This window comes from Cyanistes caeruleus, chromosome 20 (genome assembly GCF_971803275.1).
Source record: "Cyanistes caeruleus chromosome 20, bCyaCae1.hap1.1, whole genome shotgun sequence".
Lineage (NCBI taxonomy): Eukaryota > Metazoa > Chordata > Aves > Passeriformes > Paridae > Cyanistes > Cyanistes caeruleus.
Window position 1 is genome coordinate 2,753,442 of NC_141720.1, and position 26,948 is coordinate 2,780,389.

Sequence of the window (26,948 nt, forward strand, 5' to 3'; positions counted from 1 at the left end):
GCTTCATGAAATGTCAATACCTTCCTTGTAGATTCCCCACACAATGCTGGCTGAAGGCTGGGTTTTATCACTAGGCTCAAGATGCTTCTTGGGGGAGGAAGAGAAAGCAAGAGGGGGATATTAATGCTTCCCTTCCTGGAAGCCAATAACTGTTGAGATTGTCCATTGCATTTCAAGATATTTAAAACCCAGAAAAGAATGTTTCTATCCTTTCTCAATGCAGACAAAATAACCCAAAATATGAATTTATAAAGGCACAAAGCTCTTAAGACTGAGAACGAAAGCTCAAAACATGTTACTTATTTATAGACAGCATGTTTTTTTAACTCCCTCTGATGATGCTCATGACGTTTGAGTGCTTTACTCATGATCCTTATTTGCGGGAAGCGAGATAAGGACTTCTGAGTCTGACCTTCCTTAGCTCTGCTGCTGATTTCTTTATATCCTCCAGAGATACCACAGGCATTTCTGGTGTGCCTTGTCTGCTCTCCCTGAGCCCTTTGGGCTGGTGCAGCTGCTCCGTGAGATGCTGTACCACAAGGGGCTGCCTGGGCTGCAGAGAAAGGCTCTGATAAGGAGCTCAATTAGCACTCAGCAGATGCCAAAGCCCCACGCTAATTAAGCATGTGTCTACTGGGAGCTGGCTGCATCCAGCAGCAATGGCTGTGTGGCCAACCCAGGCTCTGAGAGGAGCTCGTGTGAATGAAGGACAGGGCAGAGGTGCTGCTCCAGAGCCCAGTGTCACTCAAAGACACGACCTCAAGCTTTCCAAAGTGGTGCAACCACAAGATGCTCCTGCCAGTGGGGCTTGGCTTGAGCTTGGCTGATCTGCCAGGCTTGGTGCACGAGACTCTTGCTGTTAACTCCAGCAGCTCAGTGCGGGCGACCCTGGCTGGTGTCCCACACACAATGCGATGGATTCTCCCTCTCCTGGCAGCGTGGCCACCACCACCCGTCATGCCAAGCCTGAAAACACAAATCCTGACTTGCCTGAGGTGTTACATGCACGTCCTGCCATCACTCCCCGCTTGGTCACAGCTTGTCCGTGCCTCCTGCACAGCCCAGGCTGGCGGGGCTCGCACGCACCCAGCCCCACGCTGCCGAGGCTGCTCCAGCGTGCTGACACACACACACATCACACATCACACCCTGCCTTGCCAGCCCTTCTCGCTTCCTGTTCCAGCTGAAAAACAATGCTCAGGCCTCCCTTTAAAAGCCCTCAGTGGAGCAGCTCTTGGCACTCTGTGCTTCCCTGCTGCCCAGTGATCTCAGCACGGAGACTGGGCACGAGGGATGGGGCCGGGCTCGGGCCGTGCCAGGATGTGCAGAACGGAGCTGCCAGGACGGTGCCCCTAAACACACGTGGGTGTGAACACACCCATCAGACCCGCACTGTGCACGTCCTCGTGCTCATGGGACACAAACAAACTGTTCTCTCCCGTTCCTGCAGTCTGGGAGTGTCCTCAGCTCCCAGACACCAAGGTGGGGGGCTCGCCAGAGGGAGGCCAGGAGGCTTGAGGTGGGGAGCATGTTTCCTTGTCCTGATACCCACAGGTGAGCAGCATTAGACCTTCATCCCAGCATCTCCTGGAGCTAAAAGCATCCATAAATTACACACAGAGTTTCCCTAAAAGACTCTTCTTGAGCAGTGTGGGAGCCCAGGGGTGCTGTGGGGTGGACAGAGCTGTGGGTGTTTCATCCAGAAGCCACCCACCCACTCCTCCTCCCCACTGTGGGCTTGTACATCCCCTGCAGAGCTTCCCAGCCACTTCCATTGAGGAACACGGAGCAGGAGTGGGGCTTGCCTGCCAGCAGCTGCCTGGGCAGCCATGGAAAGGGGGGTGTGTGTTTAGTGCAAGCATTCCCAATTCAGAAACCATTAGAATTTAAAAAGAAATCAAATTAAATAAAAAGCAGCCGGTCCACACAAGCCACAGGAATGTAGCTGAGCTTAGTGATGACTCTGTGATTTGAGAAAATTCAGAGAGGTAAATGAGAGCAACACCCCCAGTCTCTGCAGCAAATGCTGAGCAGGCAATTAGCAGGAGGTGGTTTTGGGAAGGAGAGGATTTCTTGGTCTATTTGTTGGGCCCTGGCTTTGGGCTTGCTCATGCCATACCCATGTCCATGGTGCCAGGGGAGGGCTGGTGTCCTGGCAGGGGACTGACCATGCTGCACCCCTGCCAAAGGCCCTGCTGGAGGCTTGGGATTTGGGCAAAGATTTACAGGGCAGTGGTCACCTTTGTGCCATCTCCCTGGGGCTGGCACTGCCACAAGTGTCTTCTGTTGCTCATTATCTTAGGTTCCAGCTCTGCTTTTTCACAGCAAGGAAACAGTGGAGGATACAACCTTGAAAAGAATCCCATCTTTTAGAAAGCTCTCCTCACTCTTCTACCAACCAAGAAAAGCACCTTTTATAACTGAGCTGCTTTTAACCATCTGTGACAACTGACCTGCTCCCGTCAGAGTGATGCAGGAACAGGTCAGCAGCAACTGGTGCCACACTGGAGTATCAAAGCCTTGCCATTACACCAATACCTGGGGCTGTCAGTAAACTGTTCTCACAATTCACACTTCTTGTTTTCCAGCACAGCAAATGCTGTGAGACTAATAGTTATCCTTCAACAGATGCCCTCCAATAAAACCAGACCACAGTTGTCAGATGTACCTGCCAGGACATGCCTCAGGTGTCTGATGCCTTTAAGTGGATAAAACAGTGCCCATCAAATACAGGAGGAAGGCTCAGGCTGCTCTGCACAGTAAGAAGTGATTTGATCAGGGAGACCTTGGGAAAAGGGCAGAGGAGACTCAATTTCTGATACAGTGAGGGCAGGTGGAGCTGCTGTGGGGCTGGGGACAAGCTTGCACAGCCTGGGGTCCATCTTTGCTTTGGGTTAACCCTGGGAAAGTCACTCAGGGTTATCCACACTGCAAGGTTGCCTGAATTGCAGCAGATGCCGTGGCCATGCTCACAAACAGTGACTGGAGAGCATGGCACTTCTCACAGGGAGGAGGGCAGCGCCAGTGAATGTGGGACAGTGTCACTCTGGTGTCACAGCATCCCACACCGTGCTGCCCCAGGTCTCCTGGGCTTACCCTCTGAGCTGTGAGGCCACAAAGAGCCAAAACCTGGAGTAGGCAGGCTTGGGTGCTGGTCCCCTCAATCCCTCAGCAGCATCTGCCCTGCACCTGAGCCAATTTATGATGCAGATTTGCTCAGCTCTCCCTCCTCTGAGCACTTCATCAACCTTCTTTTGTTTCAGATCTCTGTTAAACAAGATCCAAACAAAGGGTGGAGGGGAAAAGAAAGAAACAAATTAATTAATTAAAAATCCCAACCACTCCTTGCTACTGCCTGGATCTATTGTCTCCCTGACAAAGAAATGTCTGGCAGGGCATTCACCTTCCCAGCCTCAACCGTGCATCTCAATTTTCCCTCAAAACCCTGTCAATAACCCACCAGAGCAGTGATTCCCATTACTGCCATGGCTGTGAAAGAAGGCCTTGATACACAGGCCACCTTCTGTTCCCAGGAACCCTGCTCCTGAATGATAGCTGTGTTGGACGGCCAAGATTCCCCCGGAGCCCCTCTGCCAGCAGACACCTTGTGAGCAGCAGTGCCAAGACTGCCTTAGGTGAAAAAGTATTTCACTGGAAAAGAGGGGAAAATGCCAGACAGGCCATGGCTTCATCCAGAAGGTGCAGCAAGGTCACTGCCACCCTCCTGGCTGCTGCATCCCCAGAGTTTCTTCATCACCACCCCGGGGCTGAGAGCTCCAGCAGTGCCACTGTCCCCCCTTGCCTTTTTCTCTGCCTTATGATCCCCTCCTTTGTCCCCCGATCCTTGTCAGCTGTTGCAAGAAGCAGATAATGACTCCCTCATCCCTCCCTCTCGGAGTACATCCTTTCAGGAGCAGCTTTACCCCATTGAAGAAGGAATAGCAGAGCAATCTTCTCTGGAGAGCAGCTTGGAGCTTCTGATGGAGACGGGATGTGGATGAGAGAGCAGCTCCTTGGCGTGGCAGCAGGACAACACACCCAAAACAGCCACCCTGACACGAGATAACATTAACACAGCTGATGCTGCAACACTGGGGCTTTAGCTCCTAGGCACTCTCTGAGGAGCAAGGAGGATTTAATTAGCTTGGAGATGCCCCAGCAGAACTCTACAGTGTCCCATGGCGATGGTTCCCAGCTGTGAAGGCAGAACGATGGCAGAAAAAGCAGGATCACCATGGAATTACCAGCTTTGGAGAGGATGGATAGAGGGTGTTTGAGGTCCGTATTTCTTGGCAGTCATCATGTCCTTGCTTTCATCCTGCTGGCTGTGAGGATGAAGATTTGCAGATGTGCTTCTAAAGGCAATGCAGTAAGAACTGGCCCAGCTATTCACAATCTTCCCAGTCTGTCTCAGGGCTTGAGGCAAGGTGCTCCCCCCACTGCCTGGAAAGGCCACAGAAGGTCCCATGCTAGCCAGAATGTGAATTGTAACATCCTTTAGTGGAATGAAGAACCAGAAGGAGGTGATAATAAGCCACTGAAGGCTGGTGCTTTTGTCTCCAGTGAAGCAACAGCAGCTCATTACAGTCTGTGAAGTGCCAGAGTCCCTGTTCTGCTGGGATGCCCAACAAAGCCCTTGGACAGAGGTCAGATGAGTTGCCTCTGACTCCCTGTGATGCTGGAACAATTCCTACTGTGCCACAGCTCCGGTTGGTGCCCAAGGCTGCCAGCTGAGGGGCTGGTCCTGCTCGGGCTACAGAGCATCAGTGGGAGCTGGTGATGGATAGAGCTGTCTTTGGAGCAGCAAAGGAGGGCTTTCCTCAGCCTCTGCATCCCACATGTCCCTGAGGCCCTGCCACAGCCTCACCAGGGCACTGCAGAGCACAAGAATCCCTCCATCTCCTCAGGGCAGGGTATTCCCTGGCAGCACCTGCATCCTCTTCCTCCTGTGCAATACCTGCTGTTGTCCCCATCGGTTTGGGACACCCCAACCCTGCTCCCCCAGCCACAGACACCCCACAGCCCCCAGGCCCAGCTCTGCTGAGGCTGGCACTTCGAGGGTAAGTTTTGCTTTCAGGGGAGGTTTTGCTTGTCTTTGCACTGTTCTGTGGGTGGATTTCAGCCTCATCTCAGCATTAATCCTGTGTGCCAGGTGGGTTATGCCAAGAGTGACACCTGCCTTTAGTACCTTCCTTGGGCCACTCGTGGGATGGCTGCCATCCTCGAGGCTCCCTGAAGAGACAGCAGTGCTTGGGTGTCTGTGGCTGCAGGGGATGAGCAGGAGAGTGGGAATAAATATTCAAGAGGAGAGAGAGAATGAGTACTCTTCCTCCAGATGTGCCAAGGAGAAAGGAGAGAGGAGCAAAGCCCTGGACCCCTGCAGGGAGCTCCACAATGGGAATGTTCACAGCTAACCATCCCTGCTGCTCAACCTACCAACACTCTGCAGAGCCTGGCCATCACTGGCCCTGGGGACATGGGCGAGAGGAAGGTTGTGACCCCTGGCAAATTGGGAAATCTTTGCCCCTCCCAACCTCATAGTCGCTCTAAACAAGAACCAGACACTCCACAGCTTGCTACCCCTGGAGATCCCCTTGGTAGGGCTTGTTCTCATTCTCCTGGGGGCTTGGCTTCCATCTGGACTGCTGGTTGAAATCCAGCCTGGGCTGGTAGTGACTTCAAAAGGCAGTGTCATCTGAGGAGCAGTGGGTGGTCCACGGCAAGCGAGTTGATGGCTGACTGTTCTTATAAAAGCCACCACAGTAGGGCCCCCTGCTTTCAGAAGAAAGGCAAGAGCTGCGCTGACCGCAGGGAGCAGAGCTGGTCCTCGGCCCCAGGGACAGCCACCTTAGCCAGCTGACACAGGGAGGTGGCTGTGCACCCCTGAGGGCAGAGCTCTTGATCTGTCTCCACTGCAGAGAGATCAAGATCAAGAGCTGGTTTGTCCCCAGCACCACTGGCCAGCCCTGGCTTCACCTTCCAGAGGCAGCCATGCAAAACAAAGCCCAGCAATAACGCACACACGGGAGAGGGGACCCTCTGAGCATCCCAGGCAGGATCCCAATAAGACAAACCCCAGCTGGGCTCTGGGAGCTCAAGGGAGACCAATGGGGCCCTGCAATGGCCTCAGTGTTGGCATGAAGACAGTGGCAGGCAGGGATGCTCTGTGACAGCCAGAAGGATGCCAGCCACATCTGCAGTGCTCACTGTCCCTGTGCCCCAAAGTCCCCAAATCCAGGGGCACAGGGCAAGGAACTGGCAGTGGGCAGGAATTCTCACAGCTCCAGCAGGCACACAGGGAGGGTGGAGGGCAGTATGGGGGGGGGAAGGGGGCCTGAAACAAATAATAAAAACAAAATCCCAGTAAGCATGTTAGAATTCGTTTGAAGTGCAGAGGAGCTTTCAGGCAGGGTATGCACATCTCCCAGCCCGGCGTGATTTACACATTCCTTGCAAGCAAAGGAATCTTCCCTGATTTGAAGTAAAACAGATGTTTTGGGGTTTTCTTTCCCCCCTCCCCACCCTCTTTTAATCATTTCTTTATTGAAATGATGGCTACACAGCCAACCAACCAAGAGCCAGAGCCCTGCTACCCCAGAAGCCAGGACTGGAGTCAGGTCCTGTGCCACGGGAGAGCCCCTTGTCATTGCAGTGACTATACTTGGGAGCTTCCAGAGGTGTGGAGTCAGCCCTGCCCCCCTGCAAATGCTGCTCCAGAGGGATCACTCCCTGCAGGTTTCTTCCCTTGTTTTTCACTCTGCAGGGAAGAGTTGCAACTCCCTGCAGCTTTTCCTCCTCTGCAACTACAGCTGATTCTCCATCCCTGCTCCAGCAGCCCAGCTCCAGGAGACTTTCTAACCTCTACCACCAGTCCAGGAGATGTGTTTGATGGTGGGACTTGCCCTTGTCCCCACATGGCAGTGTCACACCTCACCCCAGCTGTGCTCTGTCCCAGCAGTGTGGATTGGGAAGGGCAGCCTGGTCCATGCCCAGGGACTGGCAGCAGCAGCACTGCTCACACACCCCAAGTGAGACAACCCAGCACAAGGAATGGTGTTGGGCAGGCTGGAGCTGGGATATCTGTTGATTTCAGCACTATGTGATCTCAGTTGGGTTACTTTGCCTCTATTTTTGTCACATGTTTTCCACCCAGGAAAATGATTTGGGGAAAGAGCATCCATTTCCCAGAGGGATGCAGAGCACTGAGTGCAGTGGGGCTTCTGAGTGCTGGTTGATGCTGCAGACTAGCAGCACAGCCGTGCCCTTGAGTTTACACTCAGAACAATAAGTCATGGCCAGTAGCAAATCCATCCAGCTGCCCCATCTTTCTTTTCTTTCTCTTTTTTTTTTTTTTTCCTTCTAAACCCTGTTGTACTTTCTCAGTACTTCGTTGGTGGCAGGGTGGGAAGGTTTTTTGTAACACATTCACGTACCAGTGGGACTCACTCCCATTCCCGTCTGGTACAAGAGATTGCACAAGAGAGAGAAACAAATGGGGATGAGGAAATGCGTGTTTATGAGAGGCAGCGCTGTCATCGTGAGCAAGGGACCCCCCGCAGGAGAGCCGGCCTGGGAGCCAGTGGATTTCCATTCTCTCCCAACACTCCATTCATGCCTTGTTTCATACCTCCCTGGAGGCCCCGAGACTGGCCAGGGTCCCACGGCCCCGCGCGGGACTCCCACCCCCCTTGTGCCGCCTTCCGCGATATTTCTTGTTGGGTGGAAAGAGGGAGATGTTGTTGTCTCATAAAAATAATGAGTTGAGAAAGAGCAGCAGCTTTTGCCATTGCATGCACCCCTTGTTTTCCTCCTGCAGCAGAGGAGGGTCTTCCCTCCCGCATCACCTCTCCTTTGCCACGCTCCTTGTGCTCCCCTGCAGCCCATCCTGGCAGGGCTCCTCCCGAACATCCACCACGGAGTCTCTCATGGACCTTCCTGCTCATGCTGTGGTTGCTGCCATGAGCCTTCTCCTGACCTGATCAGGATCCCTCCTTCTAATCCAAACCACATTGCTGCCTGATACGATACAGTCACCGGTAAATAACCTTGACTGCAGTGGTCTGGAAGAGCCAGGGATCCTGTATCACTGCTATTAATGATTTAGGATTGTGCATCATTTGCAGATGACACAGAGAGGGTGTCTCACCCCTGCTCCCCACCCAGGCACCTCCTCCAGGACAGTGCCTGCCCCCCCTCACTTCAGTTGGCGCTAAGTGAAAGCCACTGTGGTGACAATTTCTCCTGCCTGACGCTGGTGTGCACACAAGGAATGGGAATGGCTGATTCCTGCACTCCCCTGTGCGCTGCAGAGCTCCCAGCGATGGGGCTGGGGTCCCCCCACAAACAGGTGGGGTATTAATAAAACCAAAAGTAATCGCCCAGGCACGCATACTACAATCCACTAGGGTCCCTCTCCCGTCTGCTCCTGCAGGCCCCCTGCCTCCCCCTGCTTTCTCCACACACCTCAATTTCATTATCTCTGATCTGGAGCTGCCCATTACATGCTTTTTGCCAACATAAATATTTAATCCCGGTGCATTGCACGGAAAGGCCCTTGTGGAGTTAATCCTTCAACTCATGTTTCCACTTGGAAAACAATTTCGCTTGTGGCAGGGCAGCAGGTACGAGGCAGGGACAGAGCCCAGAGCTGGAGGTGGCCTGGAAGAGCTCAGGAGCTGTGTGTGGGGTGATGTAGGTGGCCTCAATGCTGTGGGGTGGGCTTCATTCCATGGGCTTCATGTTGTGGGGTGGGCTTCATAACATGGGCTTCATTCCATGGGCTTCATTCTGTGGGGTGGGCTTCATTCTATGGGGTGGGCTTCATTCTATAGGGTGGGCTTCATGCTGTGGGGTAGCTCTGCTGGAGCAGTGAGGGTTTGGATAGGAAGTAGAAAAGCCAGAGGGGTCACTGCAAGCTGCTGCCTGGGGAGGGAGGTGCAAGGGGCAATGCCATGGGGCACTCCAGGTGCAGCACCTTGCTGGGCTTCAGCAGTGTTTGGGACATCCTGTTCCCTGCCTGCTCAAGGCTGCAGCAACGTGGAAAGCCCTGAGTTTATCAGTTTGCTTCACCTGCCAGTGTGGGTCTAAGCAGCTGCATGATCCCACACTGCTCCACCAAACACCTCCAAATTCACCCAAACACCCAGAGGCTGCTTACATCAGGATCTGGACATGATTTTACCTGTGAGCTGTGCAGTAATGGTTATGGGGTGATTGGTGTGTTTATGGGGCTATAAGGTACCTGCTGTGAGACCTCAACAAAGCGAGATGCCCCAGCCCCAGGTCCAAAGCTATAACGAGCATGGACAGAAACGCACCCTGGTCCTCATCCACACACCTCCGTGCCCTCAGGAGGACAACACCTGCGGGGATGCAACGCCACAAGACATCCACCAACCTAATACACACCCCAGACCCAGAGGGGAGTGACACAAGGGGCAAAGAAAGCCATGTAGGGCCAAGAGTACAATTTGTGGCAGCTGAAATGGCTTGAAATCCTTCCCCTTACATCAGCAGTGATGTGTCAAAACACTGAAGGAGTATTTTGGTTTCAGTTGCTTTGTGTGAGAGGCTCCCTCAGCAGTCTGGGGTGGGTCTTCTGGAGACCAACCAGCCCTCCCCAGCATCCTCTGCCCCATGTGAGAAACTGGGGTGTGCAAAGCCTCCTGTATGCAGGACACATCCCCACAGACCCTGCCCAGGAAGGCTGGAAGACTGGGATGTTGCAATGCTGCAAACCAGAGGGAAGGAAAACATGAAAGTATCCCAGCCCTGTGGCAGGGCCCTCTCTTTGGGGTTGTGCAATGAGATTGGGAGCTGAGGCCACTCCTGTAGCTGCAGGGCAGTGAGAGATGCTCGGAGGGAAGGAGAAAACTTGCACACTCCAGACCTTGCTCAGGCTGCTGCTGCAGAAATCTTCCCTGGTAGAAATCAAGAGGAGAAAAGATGGAAGACAAGCAACAGACCCTGGTCCAGGGGCATGAGAGCTCAGAGCTGTGGCAAGATGTGCCCAAGCCCAGCTCACTGCCCAGGTGTTCGGACAAACACATCCCTGTGACCCAGCTTTGAGCTCCCTTCACACCCATCCTGCCAGGGCAGTGCCTCCACACCAAACTTCATCCAGTGAAAACAGAACCCCACTGACCCCTCCATCCAGCACTCCTTGAACAACCAGCATCCCACAGACCTTTTTTTTTTTAAGAAACTTTTACATCATGACATAAGCTTTGGCTCCAAAGGTTTTTAGTGAAAGCCAGGGTATTTTTTTTCCCCTTCTCATAACAGAAACCATATTGCTGTATAATCAAATTTATCTCATTCCTGGTGAGGGAAGCAAGTGTGTGTGTGTGAGGTGACCAGGAGCAATGAGCTGCTCAGCTCTAGATCACTGATGAGCTACAGGCATGTCACACCTCTCCCTTCCAGTTTCCTTTGCTAGGATATGGCCAACATTGCCCTTCTCACTCCCTTCTTCCCTACAAGATAAAAAAAAAGCAGGGTGTGTCCTTTGTTGCTTGTGTCCTGGAAGGGAAATGTGTTCAAACCGTGTTGTAAGAATCAAACCAACATGGCCCTCAGCTTTCCAGCCTTCAGGACGATGCTCTGCACCATGGAGACCTGATGAACAAAACAAACTGCTCCAAGGCAGTAGCACAATGCAGGTTTGGCTGGCTCAGAGCAAATCAAAGCCAGCAACGCCCGTGTTGATATTTATATCACAGCTCTTGCACTCCCTCTCCCATTAGCCCATGAGATAAGACTTGGACGTGTAGCGGCATTAGGTTTCTACACAGTCAGGAATAAGAACACTCTCCAAGTCTGTGACTAAAAGGGGTTGGTGATACAGGATTGCTGATGGGAAAAAGGTAGAATTGTAATGATCCGTTTGTCTACCAGCAGGCAAAGAGGCCAAAATCTTCTTCTCCACCCCATTGCCATTTCCCAGGAAGAATCCTATATTGGCACACTCCCCCAGATGCAATATCCCATAAAAAAACCCTCCATGCCTCCTCTCCTCCTTCCTTTTCCTCACTACATCACTGCCAGCCTTCCTCCAGCCACCTCCAGAGGGACAATGTGAATGGGTCTGGACCCAGGCAGGTTTGGGATTTAGGTGCTGGCAGTTTTTAAGGACAAAACCAATAATGTTGTTTCAATCTGATTGTCCTGAGAAAGGGGCAGAGAGGAGACAACCATGGAAGGAAGCAAAAGCTGTTCTGTTGCTCTCTGTGGCATGAGGTATGAGAAGAAGCTCATATGAGAATTTGGGAAGGAAAACCTGGTCTTTCAGCAAAAAGGTGTGAGATACCCATAAACTTGGCAGATACTAAAGAGGAAGGTTCTACTGAGGTCAGAGAAAGGCATTTCCTGATCTGTCCCAGGTGGTTAAGTGCTGGTGGCAGAGACAGATCAGAAGGAAGATTCAGATACAAACACAACTTTTAGAAGGGTGATGGCAAATAGTCAGGGTAGCAACAGTGCAGCAGCACCTGGAAGCCTTGGTCAGAGCCATCCAGGCCAGGCTGGACACAAAGACAGCACGAGAGAGATTAAAACCTGAGTTTTTAAAGGGGACAGGTAAGCAGGTGATAATGGAAGTGAGACAAAATTATGTCCTTAAATCACTCAGCAAAGTAAGTGGTGAAGTTGGGAAGAGGCCCCAGATTTGACATGCCATGAAAAAACCATGAATGTCTCTGTGGTTTTTAGACATGTATCCTCCTGATGCTGGAACCTCAGCAGGAGCCCAACCCACCTCCAAAAATCAGCACAGAGAGATGACACCCTTCTGCTGAGCCCTGACCTCCCTGTACAGACCATCTTCCATGGGGCCGATCCCCCTGCGAGCCACACACAGCCCAGGTGAGCCCAGAGGGTTCCGTGCTGGACTCACTTCAGCAAAAACAACCACACACCTGAGCCAGCATTTGGGCAGCCTGGCTCTGCCAGAACCCCAAAATGCTGAGAAAGAATGAGCCTGCATTTGGACTACAGGCCTAGGATTTAGCAAACACTTGTTCAGCTCCTGACTCGCCTTGTTTGAGCTTCCGCAAGCCAGGAATGTCTGAGGAGAAACTACAGCCATACTCTGCTTGGCTTTGGGAAGCTGGAGAGCTCGTGGAATGGGAGAGGTGGATTCAGTGAAGCAGCACAGCTCCTGTGCACACAGGGGACCCAGCCAAGGGCTATAACAGATGTGTTTTAACCCATGCCACTGAGCTATTTGGGATCTGTCTCCGATTGCTCCAGCGCTCATTCACGTGTCTTCCTGACCAAAGACCAACAACAACAATTAGCATCATATAAGGAGCAGGGGACTGCTGCCAGCATTAACACACTCTTGAGCACCAAGGCTTTTCCATTCCACTTTTTATCCCAGCTCTGCACACGGCAGAGGTCACTCTGCATTAATCAGCCTTGCTCCGGGCCAGCTCCTCCAGCACATTCAGCCTGTGGGATTGCAGCCGCTGCCTCTCCGTGCTCTGATGGGTTCTCCCTGCTCCACACCTCTGCCTTTTTCCCTGAGCTCACCGAAAAAAGGGATGTTCCATGTTATCCCAAGCTGAGCCTGCAGGTCCTACAGAGTGACACTGCCTGGGCAGGACATGGTGGTGGGTCCTGGCTGCAGATGAGAGCCTCGTGTTGTCATTCTGAGCTCTGACTAAATCCCCTTCCCTCCAACAGCAGCCCTGAATCTTCAACCCCTAGGAAGAGGTTTCCACCTTTCCAACACCCCCTGGAACGTGCTCTCCCAGAGCCTTTGGACTGGTTCATGATCACCCTGGGGAAACCCCATCTGAGCCAGCAAAGGGAATGTAAAGTCAAGACTTCTTCACGGCATATAAGCACACTCCAAGGAAAGGCTCTGGAAGGAATCCTGATGACTTCCATATTATTTCCAGTAAATTTTGTGCTGATTCTTGGCACAAACACTGGAAATGAATAGGCTAGGTCAGGAATGTAAATAAAGTGAAACATTGGGATTTAATCTAATCTATAATTATAGTATCTGTGGCGCGGGGAAGAGGTTGGTGTGTTTGTACTGCAGCTCCATTGAGGAGCTGGAGGGGGCTTTCATTTCCCTTTCCAGAATTTCCCTCTTTGGCTGGGGGATACTTGGTGTCTCCCCAGGAACCTGAAGGGAGCGTGCTGGGCTGGCAAGGCTGCCTTCTGGTAGCCAAGCAGGTACAGCTCAGCCATGAGGCATCCCCAGGCACTCCCTGAGCAACAGGGTGAGAGCTGAGATGGATGAGCTGGGCTGAAGGCTCGGGGAGGCTGTGGGGTGCCATGGGGAAGCTCCTGCCTCCTCAGTGAAGAGATTGGATGGGTTTGTGGGATGTTCAGTCCTCCAAGCTGAGTTTGATCTCTGAGGCAATCCAGAGCCCTTTCTCCTCACTGTTGTTTTGGTTTTGGTTCATCACAAGCTGCCTGTCAAAGTCTGGTGCTCCCAAGGCTCCCAAACCATCCATCTGAGTGGCACTGGCTGCTGTCCAGGCTGGCTGCTCCATGCAAGGTGAGCACTTCATAAACACATCAAACTTCTCTTCCTCTGCCCTCCTCACCTCATCCTCTTTCAGATCCACCTGGGATAAAGCTTGACAGACAGCTCTGGTCAAGCTGACCTCGGGCAGGGGAAGCAATCTCTTCTCCATTTCACAAGAATATAAAATTTGTACTTTTTAAGAACCTCAACAAAACTCCAAAGTCTTCAAGGACCATCCTCAGTATCCTTGTGTAGGCCCATGGGAGTACATTCCATGAAAGCAGCATGGATCTCCATGGCTGGGCACCCGTGTGTGGTGTACACACGTGTACACGAGCCTTTGGAGCATGTGTCTTTGTTGACATGATCTAATTTCCCTGGAAAACCCTCTATGCAGGGATTGGCATCTTAACCCCAATGTGTTAAAGGCAAGGGGAAGAAAAGGGCTGAGAGGCAACATATTTTCATCAGACTGAGACTGCAAAGGACAAAGAAATTAGTTCTCCTTTTGTTCATTTATGTTTTGGAATTACAGAAGTCTCAAAAGCAAAGGAATCAATCAGACTTTGTTTATTTGTTTGCTTGTTGAACATTTTTTGGGTTTGTTTTCATACTCCAGCCCAGCTTTGATCTCAGGCTGGTCGTACTCCAAATGAATGGTCCACAGCAGAGGGTAATTGCTGTAGGTACTACAGAAGAAAAGGGACAGAATGTTTAACACATTTACAGGGCAGAAGAGACTTCCATGATCTCCCAGTCCCCTTGCTAAGGTTATGTGATACCCTCAGACTACCACAGAAGCAAGTAATTTGTTTTTGAAGAGCTCTGATATTACAGACCGTGTGCTTACCTCCAGCCTAGAAAACAGCACAGGGCCCTGCGAGTGGCTATAATCAGGATTATACCCAGCCCAGAGCTATTATAGATAGCTATTTTTCCACAGAAACAAATGAAACAAGCAGAAGAAATTCAATTTAAGAAATGACCCCGTGCCCGTGTTTGTGTTGTTGTTCTGTCTGTGCGGGCGCAGAGCAGCGTTAGCCTCACATTTCACTGCTCTGGCTTTCCTCACGCTGTGTTGCAACCGTGTGGACATCTGAGCAGAGGGATATTTCATGGGAGTGCCTGTGTATCTGAGAATGCTCAGAAAACATGCTGGGCAGGGCCCAGGTTGGAGAAGGTGTGTGTGTGTTGGGCAGACAGGACCCATGGCAGCTCATGCCAAGGTGAAGCAGGGGGTTGTCAGCCCATGCTGGAGCAGGCAGCAGCAGCCAGAGAGGAGGGGGTGCTGTGGTGTGCCCACATGTCATTTTTTTGGATGCCCAGGAATGTGGGTCTGTGCCCCAGAGGTGCCCAAACAAACATGTGCCCGTCCATGTGTGCTGTGGGCACCTCTATGAGCATTAGCTGTGGGGCAGAGCCAGAACTGTGTGTCACCCTGGGGCCTGTCCCCACACAGGACAAGCTCCAGAGCTCCCTGGTGCCAGGGCACTGCTGCCTGCTGGCTGCCTGCAGCTGTGGCTCCCCACAAAAGCTGCTGTCCCTTGCCCAGGGGCACCCACAGAGCAGGAGCCAGCCCCAGGACACAGGGCATTGCCAACTCTGCTGACCACCTCCATGGCAATGTGCCTTGGGGCAGGGAAGCAGAAGCCTGGCTTTGACCACAGGGATGACAAAACCCTGGACAAAGCCCTCTGCCTTCCACCCAAGGCTCTCCCAGCCCTTGCAGACACCAGAAATTAGATCACAGAGCCCCTAAAGCAACGGGTGAGTGCAATTACCCCTGCCTGGCAGATGGGGAAGATGACTTGGCAGCCCAGGCTGCCCAAGAGCCAGACCTGCTGGCTCCCAGCTCCATGTGCTCACCGCGGCAGCAGCCTCCATCAAAACCAGTGGCTCTTCCCTCTCCCAGTGCCCCTGGCAGGCGGGAGCTGAGAGCTCACAACGGGCCAGTTTTATGGGCGTTGGGTTGTTAGCAAGCTCTGCGGTTGCTCCAGCCTCTCCCTGGATTTTCAGAGCAGCCCAGCTCCCAGAGATATAAATAATTATATTTATGCATTATAGATATTTAACAAGAAAATGTCTGATATCATTAAATGGCAAGAGGTATCACTTGGAGCCCACTCCTGGAGACAGCCTTGCTCCAGGGATGTGCAATAAAGGCTTTGGAGGCTGTCAACATACTTAACTGGGAGGCAGTGGAGGGAAAGTATTAATCAAGGTCTTAAAAAGTTCTCGCTGACAGACTATTTGCCAGCTCTCACTTTAAATGCTTTTGTGGTCCCATAAAAAGTTTCATTACTCACTACAAAATGTGTTTTAATTATTGCAGTCACTCTGACATTAAGCCCTGGGTGTTTCTCTCTTGCTTACTCTGTCTCTCCTCTGTCTCCTTGCCTCTTTGCTCTATTTTTCCTCTCTTACTGATCTGACTCCTGACATCCCTTTCAAGACAGAGGATGCCCTGGCTAATGAGCCAGGCTGGAAAGCCCAGACCCTGTCCAAATGATACTAAGGGAGAAATTAAAATTCAGATCTTGACATTATCCCTTTGCTCTGGAAACTAACTAATCCACAAGGTTCAAACAGAAAATTCAACCCCCAAAAAGTATCTCAGAAGAGTGAAGTGTTCACAGTAAGTGGGTGGTGGACAGAAGGATTTGGTGTCTCCATGATCTGAAGTATGTCCTGCTAAGAGAAACAGCAACTTATAAACACCTGTCACACTTTTGACATCTATTTCATCCCACCAGGCACTTGGCAATCTGCTCACATCAGCTCAGTTCATCCATGAGAGACAGCCCTGTCCACCAGGCATGGACCTGGAAACCCAGAATACTGAAAGTAGGTGTTATCCTGGACGATCCCACTGACTCCCAGTGCCTCCAGCACTGCACTGGCAGACACTGGTTTCCCATTTCACCATTTCCATTTCATGTAACAGGAAGAGTCTGAACATTTTCCCTGTGTCTGGTGTAACACTGTGCTGACCAAAGAGGTCAACAACAATTCAGAAACAGCATTGGAGATCCCTCCTTGCTCCCAGCAGCTCCCCACATCTCTCCTTACTTGTACAGACCATCTGGTTCCAGGCACTTGAAAATGACTGAGTAGAGGCTGGTTTCAGGGACATCTCCGTGGCTCCGACCCGCTGCCACACAGGAGGTTGCGAGGCCAGAGAGCAAATCATCCGCAAAGCTCAAGGATTCTCCTGCAGAGCAAAGAGAGGAGCGAGACCAGAGCATCAATACAGGTGTAGAATTACTGCTGACCACTTAAAAATCACCGTAGGAACACACAATCAACAAACTCGAGCTGGCTGTGGCTGCAGAATGTCCCAAGTCTGTTTGGAGAATGTCACCTAAAGGCAGCAGGAAACACACATCAGCTGTAGCAGGGACCCTTTGCAGGAATGGGGGCCAGGGCTGTCCCTGCTTGGGAAGCTGCAATCACAGCACAGAGGGGACGTGTGGCCTCACTGCAGACACTGCAGACAGAAACACAATCCACAGGTGGGCTACAGAAGATCTGGAAGCCTGGCTAAACAGGGATCTCCTGCCCTTGCTGCATGTCCAGCTCTCAAAAAGGGCATGGCCTTTCCAAAAAATTACCTGCCACAGCAAAAGGTGTTTCTGCTATGTTGGACAAACAGTGAAAAAGACATTTTTAGTGATGGGTGGAATTGCTCTCAATATGATATTTTTTATTTTTTCTTTGTTTATTTTTTTAATTCAATGACTGCCAGTAGCTTTGCATTCCCTTTCATCTGCTCTCTGCCAGGTCCTGGAGCTCTGACTGGAGCTCCTTCAGTTGTGCTGAAGAACATTTATTTATAAGCATTCAAAGAAAAAAAAACACTAATTAAAAATACTGAAAAACCTTTCTTTTGGTCTTCTGGTTTATAAAGCCTATTAAACACTTAGATCATGACCCAGCTGAAACTGAAAACGCTCCATTTATTAAGGTTTTTGGGCATGACTGTCCACTGCTGTGCAACCTGTCTCCTCGCAGTGGGCAGCCTGTCTATTGGTTAGAGCTCATTGCATTTAATTCCCATTTCACACTGGTGTAACTGAAAGCCTGAGGTACCATGGAGGAAAATAAGACAGAGCAGCTGTCCAGGCTGTGCCTTATTCCCAGTGATTGGAGCAAGGGCTGCTGGAGGTGATAGTTATGCTGGTGTAAGCCAAGCTGGGCCCAGATTGCTATGCCAGGTACCTTGTGCATGTGGAAATGTCAAGATATCGCAGCAGAGGGAGGAGAAGAATTCTCAGCACTTTGTTTTTCTAAAGGCAAAAGTGACTGAGGAGTACTGAAACCAAGCACCAGTCCAGGTTCTTGATACAGACACTAAAGAATAGTGGTATAACCAGTCCAGAACATCCCACTGTGAAGCTGAATTATCCAGGTAAAAGAAAAAAATCCCCTCACCCCCAGCCCCCTAAACCACATTTGTGTCTTGTCTCAAAATACACAACTCAGTAACAAATGTCCCCCTTGGCTAGAGAAAAGAGCAGCAATAAATTCTTTTCCTCCCCGAAGGAATCCAAGCCTTAATTATTCATTTTAATGCTCCCAGCACGACTTGTTCTTTCCAAACTTTTTCAGGCAGCTCTGTCACCGGTCTCTGTAGCTCAACCCAGCTCCTGGATTCAGGTCTGTCCCAAATCCCAAGATAACTCAACAGGCAGCTTGGGTTGGCAGCAGGAAAATCCCTGCCTGGAAGTCACGAGCGCTGCCCAGCCTTCAACAAGTCCCTCAGCTCTGGGTTTATGGTTTAAGCAAACAAACAAACCCTATTACTCATTTCCAATCTTCATTTCCATCCCTTTTCCTACGACGTTGGGCTGGATTGGGGAACTCCCTGTCACCAGGAGTCATTGAGAACAGACTCTGCCATGACTTAAAAATCACCAAGAAAGAAGGAGGACCAGAATGCGTTGTTGAAGTAGAGCAAGGGGCTTTAAGGTTCTTCCAGCCTCAAGCAACTTCCCTTCTGACCAGGAAAAAGCTTGGGGGGAGAAGGGGGGACAGATCATCCCATGGATGGATGCTGTGGGATCTCACACCTTCTCCTAAGCAGCTGATGAGGGCTAGGAAAGAAAAGAGCTGGGCAGAGATTGCAGTGAGAGCTGGGTGAGGCCAAGGGGAGATTTGGACTGGACAATCCCCAGGTAGGAGTATCAGCCAGGACATCTGTGCCAGAGAGCACAAGAGATGGGATGGGCTGAGACAGGGAGAGGGTGGAACCAGACTTGCAGGAGACTGGAAATGAGAGGGAAAATGTCATGTGCAACCACTGAATCAATGAATGTATTAAGGCCAGGTTGGATGGGGCTTGGAGCAACCTGGTCTAGTGGAAGGGCAGGACAGGCCCATGGCAGGGTGGTTGGAATGAGATGATCTTTCAGGTCCTTTCCAACACAGACCATTCTACATTTAAAATTGCACAGCTAACTTTCTCTAGGGCATGCACTAAAGTCTGAAATCTCATCTTCCATGGTCTTTCTGAATAGTTTTGAGGGAACAAGTTGGCAGGCAGCACTGCCCTGGCACACAGCAGCAGCTGCTACCCACAGTGGTCTGGTTTGCCATGGATCAGACCTGCCCAGGCACTAGAGTGCATTTCTGTCCCCCTGCATGGGAGGAAATGAAGGTTGCAGAGTCTGCCAATGGCGTCTCCACTTGGATTGAGCCAAAACCTTTGCAATAAAATACACAAAGCAAGAGGGTGTTTTTTGCTCAATTCTGAACCTCTGGGGAACCCTCCCCTCTTGTTGGTTCTGCAAAGCAAAGGGGTTATAATGAAAACAGCAAAAGAGATGTGCTGTTTTGCTAACAAAGATGCTGGAACCTCAGCCCCAAGGCTGGGAATTCTTCTGTACCTGTACAAGCAGCAGTGAGATCACTGGTGGTGCCAGGCTGCACAGACCACGGAGCAAAGACAGGGAAGGGACACCTTGGGGACAAACCAGCTACCCAGAGCTGTCAGTCAGCACAGGGAGCTGCTATTCCGTGCTTTGGGCAAAGCAGAGCACATGGGGACTGCATTTGTTCATCTCACAAAAGAAAAGGCAGAGGCTGTTCAGTCCTCAGTGCTCTGAGAGCAGCTGAAATTAAATTTCTTAAGCCTTCTTTAGGAGCAGAAAACAAGTTATTCCCTAGATTTAGACTGGGACCTTGTCAGTGGAATAAAGCTAAAGCAACAGCTGCTTTTGGTGGAATGGTGAGAGAGTTATCATAAATCAGACAATGCTTTGGATTGGAAGGGTCAAGAAAGGTCATCTCCTTTCACCTCACCTCTAACCACAGGCAGGGACCTTCCACTAGACCAGGTTTCTCCAAGCCCTGTCTGACCTGGATTTGGACACTTGGGCCATTTGGCTGATCAATAATGTTGCCCTACCAAGAAAAAGTGATTCTGGGATCATGTAGCAGCAGGAGAGCATTGACCCAACTGTGTGAGGCCACGTGAGAACTAAGTGCACAGTTATCCTCAACTGTGCTCAAGACCAAGGCACAGGAAAAGCAGGAGAAAAGATTTCGCAGGGAAAAAACAAAAAGCCCAAATTTACCAATAAAAGCTGGGAAAAAAAGCCAAATAGAGACACACGACTGTAAATACATCAACAGGGCAGGCACTCAAATGGAAAAGGAATACTTAGGTTAATGGGCAGTAATGGCAAGAGGAATTAAATTGGACATGGATAAATGGTTGGTCTACTCCTGCAAAGGGCAAATAACTAAACCATCTTTTAGGAAGGAGTTTGATCACTTTATAAAAGGGATTACATGGATAAGTAGCTTGTGATGGAAAGCAAAGGGGCTTCTTTTTCCCATCTGGACTTGTGTTCTCACACATCCCGCCAGCAAATATAAAGAAGGATTTCAGCCTCCCAAAGCAGCCCTGAAGCACAAACCTTCTAGATTGCCTAAGTATCTTTGCTCGTGTTATTAAATTTCAGAAAGAATCCAAAGGTTCTCTGCAGAGTAAATGATAGCTAAGTAGATCATCTCTGTGGAGTAGGAGATATTTTATTGACCAGACAGACATCTGTGTCCTTCATTAATAGTAATAAATAATTGATGTCACACTAAATAAAGCAATAAGCTGTTACAGATATCAAGGACAAATAACTGGCTCCTCTGAGGATGCCTCACCTGTGTTCACTTCTCAGTAGTAAAAAACCCAGAGCAGAGCTCAATATCACAGTGGAAAATGCCGTGCACAAAGCAAAAAATGTCACTTGCTGCTCACTGATTACAAATTATGGGGCAGTTGTGCTCAGCAATGGGATGCTGACACTCCCAAGTGCACGGAGTTAATAACCTTGCAAGACTTTTGCAAGTCTTTGCAAACTTGCAAGTCTTTTGCAAGACTCCCTCATTTCCATGCCTTCCCAGGGCTGATCTGCCCCAAATCATCCACTTCCCAGGCAGCTTTTGAAAATCTTACTCTGCTCTACCTATAATTGTCAGGAAGAGGCAGCTCCTCCCAGGCGGTATTTCCCTTCTCTCCTCAGTGGTACTGTCTTGTCCTGATCCACAGGCATGGCTGTGGTGTTTGGCAAATCTCCTCTTTTTGGTTTTCTAAGCATCTTTTACACTGACACTGGTGGTGTAGCTCTCCTTAAAACAGAGGAAAATAACAGCAAACTTGGAGCTTGCAGATGGGTTCCCATTCTGGGAAGCTTTGCAGACTTCTCCTGGCCACAGCAGGCATAGGCAGGGGTCATCCCACTGGTGGCACTCTGGGATAACCACCCAGGAGCTCAATTCCACCTCTGGAGGAGGAGGAGGAGGAGATCCCCGGCTCAGCTGCTTGTCTGCAGGGCTGAGCTGGCAGAGTGCTCTCCAGAGAGCACATTTCTCATGGCAGGAGGCTCAGACGGGCAGGAATGGGGGCTGAGGAATGAAAATGGCTGGGAGCAGGCTCAGACTGCTCACACACAGCATCCAAGAGCCTCAGTCTGCCTCAGTCCTTCCACTGCGGCCGTGCCAGCGCCCAGCAGTTGCGGACAGCAGGCTGGATGAATCACCTATCAACCATCCCACCGAGGACAAGGCGAGCTTCGGCGCTGAGTTCAACCAGACTAAACAAGAGAGTGAGGCCAGGAGCCTCCAGGAGGCTCGAGGAGCAAAAGGAAGCTCTGGGACCCTCGCAGGCGTTCCCACACCTTCAGCCCATGTCCCAGTGCCAAGAGCAGCAGGGAGAAAACCCAGGCGCTGCAAACCAAAGTGGAAATTAAGATGAGAGAAGACCTCCCTGCTGCCATTCACCTTCAAGATTCCTAGAAAGAGCACAAAGGGGAAAGAAGGAAGGCACCAATGTCTCTGTCTTGACAGCTTCTTTACTGGGTTGGATGAAACCAACCCTGCAACGTTACAGGCGCTTTCCCCTGATTGTGGTTTTCTCTCCCTGTCTTTCTCCCCTTTGCTTTTTTTTAACCTGTTTTCAATTTACTCTTGTGGCATCTCTGACTGTGACCTCATTCTGGTACTTAAGGGGGAAGAAAAAAAAGAGAGAGAGAGTGTCCTTTAAAAAAAGAAATGAAAGAAATCATATTTTATTTAGTTTGGTTGGTTTTGAAGCTTTAGCAGAAGAAAGATTAACCTTTTCTGCCTAACTTAATGAAAACAAGGAGAAAGGCTGTATGGATAAATAAATATCTGTGTGGGTATGGAGCAGGCACGATCGTGTTACAGCCCCGGTGGAGCTGTAATGGGGAACAGGCGCGTTCCTGCGCAGCGGCTCCCAATTCCCGATCCATTTTCAAGGAAAGAAAAACAGAGTAGAATGTCAGAGGCCCAAGTGGGCATAAATGAGGGAGCCAAGAGAAGGCAGATGGGGCCCAGCGAGGACCTCCGTCCCCAGCAGTGACCTCCAGAGCAATGCCAGGCAGCAGATGGAAAAAGAGACCTTACTCCACTTCCCCTTGCCAGGTTTTGGTTCCTGAAATGAAACAAATGGCATACTCGGCCCTCCAGGTCTATCACCTTTTGGGGGTCCTTGCCTCACCCATCTCTTCTCCTGGGGTTTTCCCTCCAAGGAGGGGAGGGTCAGAGGAGGGCTGTGAGCAGAAGGCTTGGACTGGGTTTTTGGATGAGTGGATGTGGAGCACAGGTTTGCAGGGTGGTTCCTCCACCATGAGGTTGTACCTGGGTTTAATGTGCTTTGGATCTGGCACCCAGTGGGGGAAGGCAATGAAAGGTGGTTGGTTTGTCTTGGAAATGATGGGCTGATTTAAATTAGTGTAACATAACTTCAGGCGACGGAGCTGTTCCGATTTACATCAGCAGATGGTCTGTCTCACTGCCTAGATCATTAAAAGCAAACCATCCCTACTGATCCTGGTGGAATGATGTCAAAACCTCCTTCCCTACATGGCTTGCCAGATTATAAAGGAAATAAAAAGGCCTAGTTATTACTAAAAATTTTCTGCCCACATTCTGGGAGCATCCATGCACGCCAGCCTCTCATGTTAGATGGGAGCCTAAATACCACTCCCCAAAACCCTGCAGCCTCAGAAATAATTTCTTTGTCATGGCTTTTCTCAAAGACACATCCATCAGGAATCCCTCTGGCTGTGCACAGGTTGTCTAGGCTGAGGCAGAAAAGCCAGTGATTAGGCTGCAACTTTGGGCACAGCTTGTGCTTCACTTCCCAACTTATACAAAGGTGCAAATCGCAGTTCCCTGAGCAGCTTCACCTTTTTGAAGTTGTGAATTTTGGAGGAATTTGCTTCCTATGTGTGTATGCTACCAGATGTATTAATAATGATGAAGAGCTTTCCTCTGGCTCTCCATCTCCTCTAGGTTTCCTTCACCAGGTCTTCTGCTGATAGAAGACAGCATTTGTAGATGGCTACATTTAAGGAGCAAGGCTTTAGTTGAGCTAAGAGCAAAAGTTACATTCCAGTGTCACGGAATTCACTTCAATACCTTCGCTGGTGCTCTTCAGGGCTGGAACTTGCATGGAATCACCACGTGGAACAGAAAGATGAGCTGTTCTCATCAAGAGGGCCAGTCAAAAAGATGGAAATGGTCTTAATTAGCATGAGCTGCAATGTTCTACGATGCACAAGGTTAATCATGAGTATTCTTCTCTCAGGGTCATCAATAGGGCTCCCTGCTCCTTCATCTGAGCTCTTCACAGACTGCTTATCACAGGTCTTTCACAGTCAATATCTAAGACCTCAGAAAAAATGCTTTTATTCATGTAAAAGCACATCCCCAAGGCAGTGTGCTGCTGGAGGAGTGGGAGAATTAAAGCATTTCATTCTGTGCTGTGAGCCCTCCAGGATTTCTCAAGGTTCACTAGGTTGCTAAGGGTCAGCCCCAGTCAGACACGAGCTGACTCTGCTACGCTCGGAGACATCCAGGCATGAGCCAGCTCCAATCTCAAAGCCACGTATTCACATTAGCACGGTGGAGAGTCCAAGTGAATGTCTCTATTCCCTGGAGCTTGTCTTGGGCTCTGCAGCATGTTAAAATAGTTACATTATTTCAAGGCAATGTGGGAACCCATTTGAACTGGGAGTTGTGCAGGGACGAAGCAGAGCTTCGTCCTCAGATCCTTCTTGTCTGGCAGAAGATTTTGTCCATCACCACAGAGTTCTCACTCTCATCACCACAGATCTCATTCCCATCCTCATTTTTGCTTTCTTTCCATATTTAGCATCTTTTAAATTAGAGATTTTTAACAATGGACCAACGGTCCAGACCTTTTGGTGGTCCCCAAGGCCTGTAGCAGATCCAAGGACTTCATGGAGCCTTACATTCACCACCAGCCCTGCTCTAGCCCCAGAGCCACTCTTCTCCAGCACAAACCCATGTGTCAGACACTGCAGAGATGGCAACAAAACCTGAATCATAATCTCACTCTCCTTAAGTGCACTAGGGCACTCTTGTAGTTCCTGGGGGAAAGAGCTACTATCCAAAAATTTCAGATGTAAACACTGCACCAAGGGCCTGAGCTCCACCAGTCCAGAGGGCTGGAAGGTTCCCTTTTCTGCTGGGATTCAGATGGCTAAATCTGAAGAGGAGTTCAGATTCATTTCACCATGAGCTATGTCTGAGGACAAATCCTGGGAAGCTTCCTAAAGAAAGGCCACGAATATTGAAATACCAGACCACAGGAAGGAAAAGGAACAATTCCAAGAATGAAACTCAGTGTGAAATTAATTGTTAAAACCATAATTATCCCAGGTGATTTGTCAAATAAAATTCATGTAAACCTATGGTCTGTTCTTCATATCTCCTGGTGTGTGCTTCATATCTCCTTGCACTTATTGGCAAAGTGAAATTTTGGGGCTTTTATATTGCCACTGCTGCCTGACCCTGTTCCCAGCCCCTTCTTACACTTCACAGCCCTGTCCTGGAAAGTAGACCAAACCACTACCTGTAATGGCAACAAATTTAAAGAAAGTCTTATTTAAATATTTCAAATATCTAAAAACTTTTGGTCCCATTTATTCTAAGTAGAGGTCATGTGCAGAGATGCTGATGAATTAGTGATAAGACTTTGGACCAGCACATTCTGAAGCACTCAGCAAACCCAAGTGCAGCCAAACCTGCAGGCTGCTATCCAACCAAGACTTAAAAAATTGGTCCTCATGGAGGAACCTGCATGGAAGCAGACCTCTCATTTGGCTCTACTCTGCAGCTCTGGACATTTGAGAATGGGGGGGGAAGATCCTCAGCTCATAAAATCTCCTGTAGCTCCCTTGAAGTCAATGGAACAATAACAATTTACACTTGTTGAGTTTCTGCATCCTGGCTGTGAGCTCCTTGGAACAATGACACCATAATGATTATTACAGATATTCTTGATCACTTGTCTGAGGCGGACTAGAGAACAGCACTGTGTAAGAAAATAGAGGCTTGGTTTGCTATGATTTCCAAAGAATTATTGACCCATATCTTGCAAACATTTACACATGTTTAGCTTTACTCCTGTGAGTTGTTCCATTACACTCATGTGCCAGATAAACTAATGTACATGCTTGCAGAACCAAGGTTAAAACTTGTGCAAACACAGCGAGTTCTAAATATTTTTGTAGATACGTTGTTACCTCAGACTCAGAGGAGAAAGCCTCTCATTTGGCTGTGCCTCTTCCCATAACCCTCCACTTATCCAAGCAGGCATAACAAGAGAAGCCAAAGGTGATACCAAGATAAAACTGAAAAAAAATAAGCAATTATCTGACCCAGCTCAGAAGCTAGAAAAGACCCACTTGGTCAGGACTAACATGCAAGAGTTGACATCAGTTCTTGAGCAAGGAATTACCTGAATTACTGAAGGACCCTCACAGCAGCTTTCTCAGCACAGGTCATGAATCATTCACTCACTGATTTTCCAGAAATGGAGTTAATGTTTTTCTTCGCACTTTTCACCCATTAGAAGGCTCAAGAAACGAGGAAAGAGTTGGGAATCTCTTGTTTGTGAGGAGTCTACCTCAGCACCCATCGTCATCTTAGCAATCCCTCCATCTGTTCCACTAAGACTGCAGGGCAAGACAGGATCTCTCACCCCACTGCACAAACCCTCTGCTCACAAGGACAGAATATAATCCCTGATTTCTTAAACTGAGGTGATCTTGAGGACCAAACTTGTGCCAATGAGGTGTCTGACGTGTGAGGACTCCACAGAGGCCTTGAATACCCCTGACAGCGTCGTTTACAGCCCTCAGCCAAGACACGAGCTCTGTTGTGACACACCTGTGTCGCATGGCTGCAGGCAAAGGAGCAGCAGTGCAGAGAAACTACTTCGCCAATATAGCAGGGAAAAGGCAAATCTGAGTCTATAACCAGAGTCCCAATCCAGCTCTTTCCATTAATAAGTGATTTTCATCCCCAAAGGACTATTAATCTTTTCTTACAAGTGTGCAAACTGCAGGCACTGAGGACACCTGCCACTGGCACACAGCAGGATGCTGGCATTGGCAACGCCTTCTGCTCCCAATTTAAAGTCATCCCAGAAACCACAGCAAATCAATCCTGTCATCCACAGGGCAGGGGAGATGTTGGTAGTCAGATCTAATGGATGATGTGCCCTGGGAGCCCATCTCACCAAAGGCACTTCGTGGTGGGAACAGCCCTTTGACTCCTAAATGTCCTTGGCAAAGTGAGGTGTCTGGGCACACTTCCCACCCCCAGGACCCCCCTAGGATGGTTCGCTGGAGATGTGTCATCACCAGCAACTGTGCAACATCTGACCACTCAGATGACAAAAGACAGATTTCCAGAATGAACAGAGCAGGATTAAGCCAAGTGGTAAATGGATTCCAGGGCTGTTCCAGGATCTGAGCTGATGAGGGAAGCCAGGGCCAGGTACCCAACCCAGAGCTCATACAGTGAGGTTATCACTTCCCTCTTTTCTTCAAATCCCTAAATAGAGCCCAAACATCACTTGGGCCATGCTAGAGAGATAAGGTGAGTCTCTCCCATCCATGCAAAGCCTGAA

The 26,948-nt window shown here is 49.9% G+C and overlaps 1 protein-coding gene across 4 annotated transcripts in view; it reads right to left on the reverse strand.

The window, feature by feature from the left end:
• ASTN2 (astrotactin 2) overlaps nt 1-26,948 on the reverse strand; it is a 300,670-nt gene that overhangs the window by 12,053 nt on the left and 261,669 nt on the right. For all 4 annotated transcript variants that reach the window (XM_086857798.1, XM_086857799.1, XM_086857801.1 and 1 more), the window contains exon 20: nt 16,553-16,694. In XM_086857798.1, the coding sequence (XP_086713924.1) occupies nt 16,553-16,694 (142 nt within the window). The remainder of the gene's footprint in view (nt 1-16,552; nt 16,695-26,948) is intronic.